Genomic DNA, 10,973 nt, shown 5'->3' on the forward strand with positions numbered 1-10,973 from the left:
ACTCCATTTGCACAACCTACGCAGACACTATACACTGTAAAAGAAAAAATACTTTTCACTCCTTGTGCATTTTTCTAGATCGTCAAGTTACAGCTGCAAAATTTCATAACTACTTATGGACATCAAAATTGAGAATTGATATTACCACAATTACAAAAGAATTGTGTACAAACAAATGGTACAACCTGACAATGACTGCACTTGCAGATTGCAAAAAGAAAACCAACAACAAAAGAGAAAACAAAGAGAGAAAGTAAAAGGAAAGAAACAAGAGTGGAAAGAATCACAACTTGGACAATAATGTAAGGTGATGGCTTCAATTCAACCACTCACTTTTATCATTGCAAAAATTCTATACAACTTGACAACTTGTTCTCCACCTTTCAGCAGCAAAATGAACAAATATTTGGTTAGTTGTATAATAGTTTCCTATCTTGCTGGGTCTTCTGTAACACGCGATGACTGACCCTTCTCATGCTTCCCTGATGCACTTGGTCTAGGCACTTGAGAACCAATCACTGTCTTCTGTAATGGCTTCAGAGCCGCCAATATTTCAACAAATGAAGGTCTCAACTTTGGATCTCTATAATACAAAAAGAAAACCTCCAATTAGGCAAAATAGAAAATTTTCGAGGCACATACTATGTAAGATCACTTGATTGTGTTCGCTTAAAGCTTAACTTAACTCCACAAAACTGATTTGTAAGATGAGGTTTGTACCCATTTATATACTATAAATTAATATTATTTCTAGTCGATGTAGGACTTCCAACACAATAATTGCCACAAATGTTTGAACCATATCATTCCTACTGCTGTTTTTTTTTTTACCGTGTAAGACAAATGAACCGTGATAATGAAAAAAAAGCCAGCTTTAATGACTCCCCATACCAGCTGATTGCAATCACTTGTCAATAAAGTTACTAAAAACCATGTTCAATTTCATAATAGATGAACATGTTTTCGAGATTAGTTTATTTCAGACAAAATCTAACACATATAGCAAATGTTGTCATAAAACAATGCACCAAAGTTTAAAGACATTTTAGAATGAAAAGTTTACTCACGTTTGCCAGCATTTCCTGATAATATCTGCTATGGTAGGGTCCACATTATCAGGAATGTCAAGACGGCGATGCTGGAAACCTACAGCACCAACAACTTGCATTGGATTCATTCCACCCCAGGGTTGCTGCAGAGTAGAGAGCTCCCATAATATGACCCCAAAGCTATATACATCACACCTAGATATTAGATCACACCTTATTAGCATCATAAAACCATGAAAGGGTTTTCAAAAAGATGTAAAGCCAGTATGAACAAGCATACAAGCTTCAAATTTATCTTGTTGATGAAAGAATATTTTATTAAATAGACAAAAAAGGTAACTGCAACAATCTTTCCTGGGGAAGAGGGAGAAAGGAAGCTAAGAGAAAATTTTGGGCCTAATAAGTTTGAAAATGACAGTAATACGTAAAATAAGATATCAAAGGACACACAAAAACACCCTTTAAAGTGCAGGCATTCTGCTTCAACTGTATGCAACAGACATTGCACATTACCACAACATTTAGCCTTTTTTCTTAGGAGACCATTAAATAAAATTATGAAAAATGGGAACAGGGCAGAAAGACACACCGAGAATACCATGGACTTCAACAAGCTTTCTACATGAGATATATCCATATAACAATGCAAAAGGAGATAGTTACTAACTACTTGCTTCTGATTAGTTGTTTCTAAAACAAACCCTACACATACACTTAACAGAACAAATATTCACGTGGTTTAAAAAAAATGCAGCATATCATTTAGTGGCCATTTTAAGTAAAGGAGGAGTTGAAAGAAGAGAAAGGATGCAACTGCACCTTGCACCCCTCCGGATAACAATAAAAATAATAACAGATAAACAACAATAAAATCGTAATAACAACGACAAAATCAAGAGTAAAAAATTACTTCTCATTTGAAGGTTCATTTCTCAACACCTCAGGAGCCATCCACTCAGCCTGAAACAAGATATGAAAAATGGATTAACTAATGTATTTAGCTGCAATTAGCTGGACAATCTTTTATTTATGAAATTATGAGAAATAAGTGGAGATGTAAAAAGAGTGGTAATGCAAAAATTGAGTGCACAGGAAATGCTCAAATAAATAGCAAACCTATGGCTGAGTAAACAGCCTATGATAAGTAAGAGACGAGGAAAGAGAGACAACCATGTACATAGTTGGACGAATTTTAATGGCTGAAATACTAATCAGCATTTACCTGCCTTATAATGTGATTGCAACTGACAGTAACATCATGCAAATCTTTATACATGTGATTTATTCTGATATTGCATTTATGTACACTTTTCACTCATCATTATCTCTACACATACTTCCTTGGACCATATTTGAAATTGACAATATATCATGTGAAATAAATAATCCTTGAGATCAAGATAGGTAACATCAACCCCATAGGCTCAAGATACTATACCAAGCATATACTAAATTATAGGGCAAAAAGTTCCAGGCCTTCCAAAACTGTATGTGCATGTATGGCATGACTTCAATTAAACATTTAACACCACGAGCAACCATGAAAGCAAAAAGATGAAAGAATAAATAAGCTGAAATGGATAGAGATTTAAGATAGCTTACTGTTCCAGCAGTTGATCTGGAAGAAAGGAACGTACTATGTTTCATTCGTGATAAGCCAAAATCACATACCTATTCAACAGAAAGAAAACATAATCGAAGTCAACACAAAGCATTCTCCATGCCACTGATAATTTTTTATCATGAAAATAGATTGCACCTTCACAACCCAGTTTTTGTCAACAAGAAGATTTGGGGACTTCAAATCCCGATGCACTATCACTGGAGTGCAGTTGTGCAAATAGTTCATTCCTCGAGCCTGAGATTCAAAAGAAATAAGTTACAGGTTGGTTATAGCAAATTATCAATTCCTTTCTGAATCAGTGATGCATCATTGAAAGACAATAAATCTCACAGCATCAATAGCCATCTTCAAACGCCTTCGCTCATCTAGCTGACTGTTTGGTCTATGAAGTAATCTATACAAACTTCCTCTGCAGAATATAATCTAGATCTCAGTATTTGAAGAACCAAAAAGAAAAAAATAAGGCCTTCCAAAAGGTATTAATTAATCACATTAAATAAATACCATAACTGTGTTTGGATAGGGAATTTAAGACTGTAATTTATTTTTATATAGAATTTCAAACACTCTATGACAAGTAATTGGATTAATCAAAAAAAAAAATTCAAATTTCACAATAAACAATCCCATATAACTAATGAATCACTGCGAAATCAAGAATTTGAAGTACCTGGGAAGAAATTCAGTAACAATTGAAAGATTTGGAGGTCGAGTCACTGCTCCCATGAAGAGAACAACATTTGGATGCCTCAATCTTTTCATTATTTTGACCTATTGAAATTAACATCATAAGCTTTCTGGAATTTAATTTATATAATAAATGTTGGCAAGCAAAGTAAAAATGTACATCAGCTTCATGAAAATCACAGAATGTCGCTCTAATCTGACACATTGTGAAAAATCTGAATATACACTACAAAAAGTAGCCCAACAATTTTATTTTTTGTTTTGCTACCCAACAAAATAAATCAGTGATAGGAACAAGTATTACTCATTTATAACACTCGTCATTACAAATAACATGAGTTTATCAACATAGACTGTGTCATATAAAGCTTTATCCTTGAAAAAGAAAAATTTTCATTGGAGAAAAGACATAACTTTTAACCGAGGAGAAAGATAAGATATTTCCGTCAATAAAGAAGCTAGAAAATAGATAATCTCTTGGATTATCTAATTTTTCCTTTTATATTTAAAGGGGTTTTAAGCTACTAATGTTGAATTTTAAATTAGTTTGGTTTGAACAAAATAAATTTTAGAAAACTAGAGTGAAAGAGATAATTTGTAAAATTTAGTTAGGAATTTTATTTATTTACAATATTTTCTTTAAACTTTAAGTTAAGAAATAAAAAAGAGAAATTGGAGTTTTAAAGGATTAAAGCATTTAAAAACATTGAGCCTGGATATCTAGACCATACATAAATAGGATTAAAGAAAGAATTAGGGAGCATTTTGATCTTTTTCACTCACTTTTAAGAGCATTCATCACCTCCCCAGAAGCTTGGGTATGTGAAGGACCAAAACGGTGTAAACTCAAGTCTCTTCAAGGGTCTATAGAGATTTTTCTTTATCCCTTCTCTTTATTTTTGCTTTTATTTTCCCTGTGTCTAGCTTTACCCTTTTTGTTAGGATTGAGTGAATTTCAATATAGTTCTAATTCCTGAATCTCTAATTTGGATTAATAATGAAATTTTATTTATTTATCTTCGAGTTTATGTCCCATATTCTTAATGCTCTCAAGACTTTATCAACCTTGGGATGAATTTTGATCTATTTGGTAAATATAAATTTGCGCTGAAACATAAACCTTGTAATGGTTTAGGCTATCACGGAAGCTCAATATCTTTAGAGAGTTCTACACAGAAAACTTTTAAATTTCGCCTAAGGAATTAGGATTGAAATAAATTAGCAAATCTGTAAACAAAACAGAAATTAAATTGAGCAAATACTCATTTTAAAGCAAAAGATAAAATCCATACTAATCGAAGTATACTATAATTTTCAAATTAAACTAGAAAAGTGAATATTTTAGTAGTCTTAACAAAAACATTTGCAGCCTTATTATATGTGGTTAAGAAAGTGAAGCACACAAATCAAATCGATGAAAGCAACTGAAAAAACAAATCACTGAATCACACTGCAAAAATGAGTAAACAATAAAAAAGAAATACAGTGCGGAAGTAGAGATGGACTGTACTTCAGTTTTGAACTCTTCAAGTGATTCACCAGATATATCTTGATCTAGAAACCTCTTTACAGCAACTTCCTACGAACCAAAAAGCATAAATGTAGTTTAAGTGTAATAATTCTATAATCTATAATATTAGAAGAAAATTATCCTAACAATACAGACAATAATAAAATGGGAAGTATGTTAGCAGTAAATATAGCAAAAAAATTTATTTTGTTCAGATCAGAATGCAACTAAAGCCCAAAGAATTCTTGGCATTGGCACAGACACATTCATATCATAAAAAAAAATGCATTTTATAATTTGTAGCACATACCCAGGTGTGCAGTGCACCAGTAATAAGTCTTGACACTGTTCATTTCATTTTGAAAAAAGCTTATAAAATAAAGTTGCATAACACAGGCCCCAGTGAAAATAACACTATCAATAGATTCAAGTTCAAGAATATAAGCAACTCACTGTTCCACGCCATTCACCACGATACACCTCCCCATACGATCCTGCATGTCAAACCGGCGAAACCAGATAAGTAGCATTTACCATCTAAGAAAATAATGTAATCAATTCTTATAAAAACAAAGTACAGTTAATACCAAGTCCAATACGCTCCCCGAGTGAGATTTCCTCCCATGGAATGTCAACCTCAGCAACATCATGATCATCTAATGCGGAATCAGATTTGTTGCTATCATTACTTACTACTGATCTATCAGATCTTCGCTCGCCTTCTGAATTTGCTCCTAATGCTATATGTTCTCCATCACCGCTACCCTTCAGGTCATAACCAGCACTGTCTGTATCTCCATCGCTTCGACTGCCTTGCTCATACTGTTTACTGACAGCAGCAGTGGTTGCTACTACAGCTGCAGCAGTAGCAGTAGCAGCTGCTGCTACTGGGAGATCTATGTTTGAGTCAATGCTAGATTTTGCCACCGCAGCTACCATAGAAGATGCAACAACAGCGGCGGCGGCAGCTGCAGCAGCAGCAACAGGTACATTTTGACCATATTTTACCTGAGGTTGTACATGCTGTACAGCTGGTTCCCTTGTATAAAGAGGAAGGTTGATTCCTAAACCTTCTACAGGTTTAGAATGCTCCACCTGACCACTAGAACTTGTTTTGTTCTGGACTCTATTTTGAGCCAAAGGAGGCAAAATTCGAGCTTGAAAAAGATTACCATCAAGTTCGGCTTCTTTATGTCCACTTCCCGGCTTATGTTCATCTTTTTCTTCTGTTGGAAAGTTGGCCTCAGTTGAGGAACTTGAGTCATCATCACAAATTTCAGAAAATAGATTTGGAGGAGCAACCACACCACTTTCAAGTAAAACATCATGAAGTCTCTGCGCTAAGTGAGGATTCTCCTTTGCAGCATCAATCATGTATAGAGAAACATCTTTGACTTTCATCCTACGTACTGCGGGAGAACTGATCCCTTCAGTCCAAGATGGAGATCTTGCATGTACATGTGGATGATTAGGTCTGCCATGAGCTTCCTGCTCAGCGATCTTCTCAACATTGTGAGGGCTTTTAAATTCATTCAAGGGTTGCATTGATTCTTCCTTTACTGTGGAGGGCATGCTTACATCAGATTCTTTACCTGTATGAGTAAAATGTTTTGATCTGTTTGCTTTGTCCAACATCCCCAAATCCAAAGTTTCTTCGTATGAACTTCCAACACCACTGCTGGATGATGCTACATGTGAGGAATCAAGGTCTCTAGATGAAGGACTGGCCACATACGACGATTCATCGCACTCTACCTGTGATCCAGTTGCATCAGATGGAATAAGAGTTCCAGGATCCGCCATTAGATCAACAATGTACTCCCTGAAATTCAAATTAAGCACATGTTCAAATACAGCTTCTATCCTTGAACAATATGACACAAAACATTGAGAAACGCCATTTTGTGTGTTTTCTATCCAATAGAAAATTGATGACAGAAAACATGTAATACAATTAATATCCCAATGATAATGTACTGAAAATTATAGACAAAGAAATTCTGCCTAATTCTAACATAATGCAATAAAAAATAATGAAAGTTACCTTCCGTCATCAATCTTGACAAAGTTTATTGCCACATCATCGGAATTTGTATATTGCAGCCCCTTCACCAATCGACATGGGATGCCCAAACTATCAGCTAGAACCTATACCAGGACTCGTTGGAAAATAAATCAGAGGATAGAAAAAGTTGACAAACATAAAATCCCTGCTATAATAATGTGCTTGATCCATGTACGCAGCCCCACCCAACAGGAAAAGGCTTATGCTGTTATATCATATATGTATAGTAAAGTTTTGAAGTACTAAGTAAGAGAATACAATAAAAATATCAGAGAATGTGTAGTTCACCCGAAATTGATCTTTCCCTTGAATCTTGATATATTCTAACAATTTTTTTGATGTAAACCTAACAACAACTTTTCATTAGAGCCTTCTATCAACTAATATGTGGAATCATTCCTAATTGAAATTCAAACCACAAAGGGAAATATGGTAGGATTAAAATACCTTAAATAACAATGCACGATGCCGAGACAATCCAATAGTTAGAGAACCAAGTGGCAAAAACATGCTACCAAGGGTTGCTTTGAGACTGTAACTAAGACTCCTCCATGCTCTTTTCATACTTTCAGGATCTCCAACTTGTCCACCCATATAGTCAGCCACAAATATTGCAAGCTTGCGAACCAAATTGCTGTCTATAACTTCAAAATCTGAACTTGATTTGCCCGTCAACTCCTGGGCCTTTTGCACAAGTTTCAACAAGTTTGAATCAGCAGCCCTATTGACCAAGACAGCTTCCCACGTACCACTACCTGAGATTGATGTTCCTTGAAGTTGCAAATCTACAAAGGAAGGCATTCTTGTAGGGTTTGACTCAGTTAAGTTCCCATACAGATCGTAGAAACCATCCAAGATCTTGTCATCGTAACCAAGAGCATTGTAATTCTGTGAAGCACGGATAAATCTACGATATGAGATAAGTTAGAAAGGAATATAAGTAGGACAAATAGGATCAACTAACCAGATGACACATAGGACTAAGTTCCTTGTATAACAAAACCGTTTAATGCATGCATCATCTAAAACAATCCAAATAATATATAGCAATCTATGTAGATGCTAAATCCTATACCATAGAACCAAAAACTGCATTTGAAGCCTAACATACAAAAAAGAAAGATCTGCAATCATCCCTACAAACAGACAACTGTGATTGTAAGCCTATGATCTCATAAAAGGGTTACAATTAAACTTCAATAATAATCCAAAATGCATAGCCCTATGAAAACCAGCCCAGCAAAGTATACCAGGCTAGCAACATTCCATATTAATATTTGTATGACCAAAAGATTAAAGATTGGACACTAAACAATTTAAGAGGCATTTGAGCAACAAAAGGTCTATATACAAATTAAGTAAATAAGAATTAAAATTATTTTTTCTGATTAATGTGTCATGGACCAATTATTCCAAAAGCTTAAGTTATTAGGTTAAAACAGAAATGGTTTCTTTCATATCTACCGCAGCACCTCACCCAAACCCTTTGAGCTTGATGCATTGTAATGCACAAGCCAGCATACGTTTGCTGAAATTTAACGTATTGAGGCGCCAAATCAAACTCTATACAATATAAACTTTTTGTGTCATGAACCAAACATCCCGAAAGTTTAAGTTGCTAAGTGAAGAAGACCGGTAAATGGATTATAACATCATGTCCCATCAGTTTATCAGAGTGACCTTAAACTTCCATTGCAAGACAATCATATTTTGGTCTCAGTATTTAACATAACCTTAACTCTAAAGTCCAAGTGAAAATTCCCCTTATCTTCAAATCGAGAAGCAAATCAATTTGCTATATTCTAAACCATCATTAATATCCAGGTTGAACGCCAGATTAGTCCACACTGCAAGGATGCAAAGCATCTTGCCTATTAATCACTTCTCAAGAAATACAGCCGATGCAGAATGATGTTGGAATTTCCACCCTAAAAGCACAGTTCAGAATGCTACTATTATATTTAACAATGTCCAAATTCTACCAACTATCACGAGTTGCTATCCCTGTCATTCCACAAGGGTAAGAAAGGTCAAAGGAAAAACCCCACATGAATAAGTTCAATCACATGTGATATAAATAAAGTCCCATATCCTTCCTTCCATTTTTCTTTTCTCACCATTCATCTTCATGCTAAGATCTATAACCCTAATTAAAACTCCACGGTCCAAACAATGACAATGAAGAATGAAGTACCAATCTGCACATCTGAAATTCTTCACAAATTCTAGAAGTCTCATATTCCTCTAAAATTGACCTGATTATCAAACTTACGACTTCTATGTCTTTTCTTCCAGCAGAGGCATGAAAACAAGAAGAATGTGAATGAAGTGACTTACCCAATACCGGTAGGCCACAACTTCAGCTGGTGAATAACCAGGGTCACAAGATCCCAAACTGATCTGCTTAACAGCTTCAATCTGCACAGCCTCAGGATCCTCCTTTGCACTCAGCTCTAAAGCGAGTTGTATCTGATACTCTTCCTCCACTTCAGGATCCCTGGAAGCACTAGACGCTGAATCAAGCCTAGCTGAATCTGACACAACATCCAAACCACCACTGCTCACTGCATCAGATGGCTCCATTCTCTCGCCACTTGCCTGGCTCAAAGATGGAGGAGGACTAGGACTCTGCCTATTGGCAACTGAATGCAGCCAACTGGAGAGCCCAGATAAGGGCTTTTGCTCAGAACTTTGAGTGGACTTTGAGCGCAAAATCTTCTTGGAAGATGAAGATGAACCAAGATTGGACTTGCTCCCCTTGGATGAAGAAGACCCTTGTTTGTTCTCTGATCGGTTAGACATGATATGAAGCTTCTTAAGAAGGTTCTTCATATCTTTCCACTAAGCAACAGCACTGAATGCTAGAGAAGTGGAAAAACCTCCATAATGATCTTGGACCAAGCATGAAATCCAAATCACTTTCTCATAGAAGAAGAACCATTAAACCCAAAGCTTCTTCTTTTTTTTTCTGGCTGTTAAAACCCAAATAAATACCAAATCAAACAATAGTACCCTTTTTCAAAGCTTGCCCAATCAAGGCGATCCAGATGACTTGGATTGAAATGGAGTAGATTCCTTTACCCCAGATAACAACAGATAGACACTGTTGAGAGACAACACAGAAAATACACCAACGGAAATAAACATGTGCAGCCCCAACTACACCAACTTCAGATGTTCTGTTCTGTAACACTGCTATACCAATCCACACATCATCATCATCATCATCCCATCAACTTTAGGAAGCGGAAAGAGGAAAAAAAACGAGAATCACCGAGCACCCCAGATTGAGAAAGATGGATCTTTCTAAGCGGAGCACAAAAATAGAAGGAGCGTAGGTGAGTGTTGAAGAGAACATTAAAGGGTAAATTGCTAATAGAGTAGAGAGAGAAAGGAGAGAGAGAGAGAGAGATAACAAGTGGATGGAGTAGTAGTAGGGGACCACAAAGACTTGTTTAGAGAGGCGAAAGGATTTCAAGGACCCAGAAAAAGGTAAACTTGGTGGGAAACACAACAACCAATGAAACACACCACTTGTTGTTTCTTCCTTTCTTCCATTCTTCCTTTCTTCTCACCCTCTACTTTCCAAACTCAATGCTGCTGCCATGCCATCAGTTTCAACACAGCTTTACTTTCTGTTCAACTTTTCACAAATCTAATAAACAATTCTTTAAGTAAGCTCATCAAAATTCTGTTGCTAATGGATTCAGTTCATACAAAAATGTGAATTCAAAACTGAAAAGATTGACTTTTCACATGTTTTCAATGCTGGTAAATTCTTCTCACCCAATTCACCTATGTTTTTTATTTCATGAGTTTAATTTAAATATATTAACACTACAAAGAAATTTTACAATATTAATTAATGACGTATTATTGTATAATTAGATTAATTTTTTTACTAAGTAGGTAAAAGCTATTTTAATTTATTAATAATATGAAAAAAAACTTATTTATATTTTTAATTGTGATGAACCCATATGTTATTCTTCAAATTTAAAAATATAATTCTAGGCCTTTAAATTTACATTCTGGGAT

General features: G+C 35.3%; 1 protein-coding gene across 2 annotated transcripts; it reads right to left on the reverse strand.

The window, feature by feature from the left end:
* Positions 1–118: 118 nt before the first annotated feature.
* On the reverse strand, positions 119–10,564 carry LOC106769971 (probable serine/threonine-protein kinase SIS8). Of its 2 annotated transcripts, none has more exons than XM_014655793.2 (13): positions 9,273–10,564; positions 7,383–7,823; positions 6,915–7,018; positions 5,458–6,692; positions 5,324–5,364; positions 4,871–4,939; positions 3,344–3,444; positions 3,004–3,082; positions 2,809–2,907; positions 2,652–2,720; positions 1,960–2,009; positions 1,068–1,244; positions 119–583 (listed from the first exon to the last, which is right to left on the reverse strand). In XM_014655793.2, exons 1-13 carry the CDS (start codon positions 9,765–9,767, stop codon positions 430–432), a joined length of 3,114 nt encoding a protein of 1,037 aa, XP_014511279.1. In that variant the 5' UTR covers positions 9,768–10,564; the 3' UTR covers positions 119–429. The 2 variants fall into 2 exon arrangements, with proteins under 2 accessions (XP_014511279.1, XP_014511285.1); XM_014655799.2 differs by having other exon boundaries at positions 7,383–7,842; positions 9,273–9,381.
* Positions 10,565–10,973: the final 409 nt, after the last annotated feature.

This window comes from Vigna radiata, chromosome 1 (assembly GCF_000741045.1).
Source record: "Vigna radiata var. radiata cultivar VC1973A chromosome 1, Vradiata_ver6, whole genome shotgun sequence".
Lineage (NCBI taxonomy): Eukaryota > Viridiplantae > Streptophyta > Magnoliopsida > Fabales > Fabaceae > Vigna > Vigna radiata.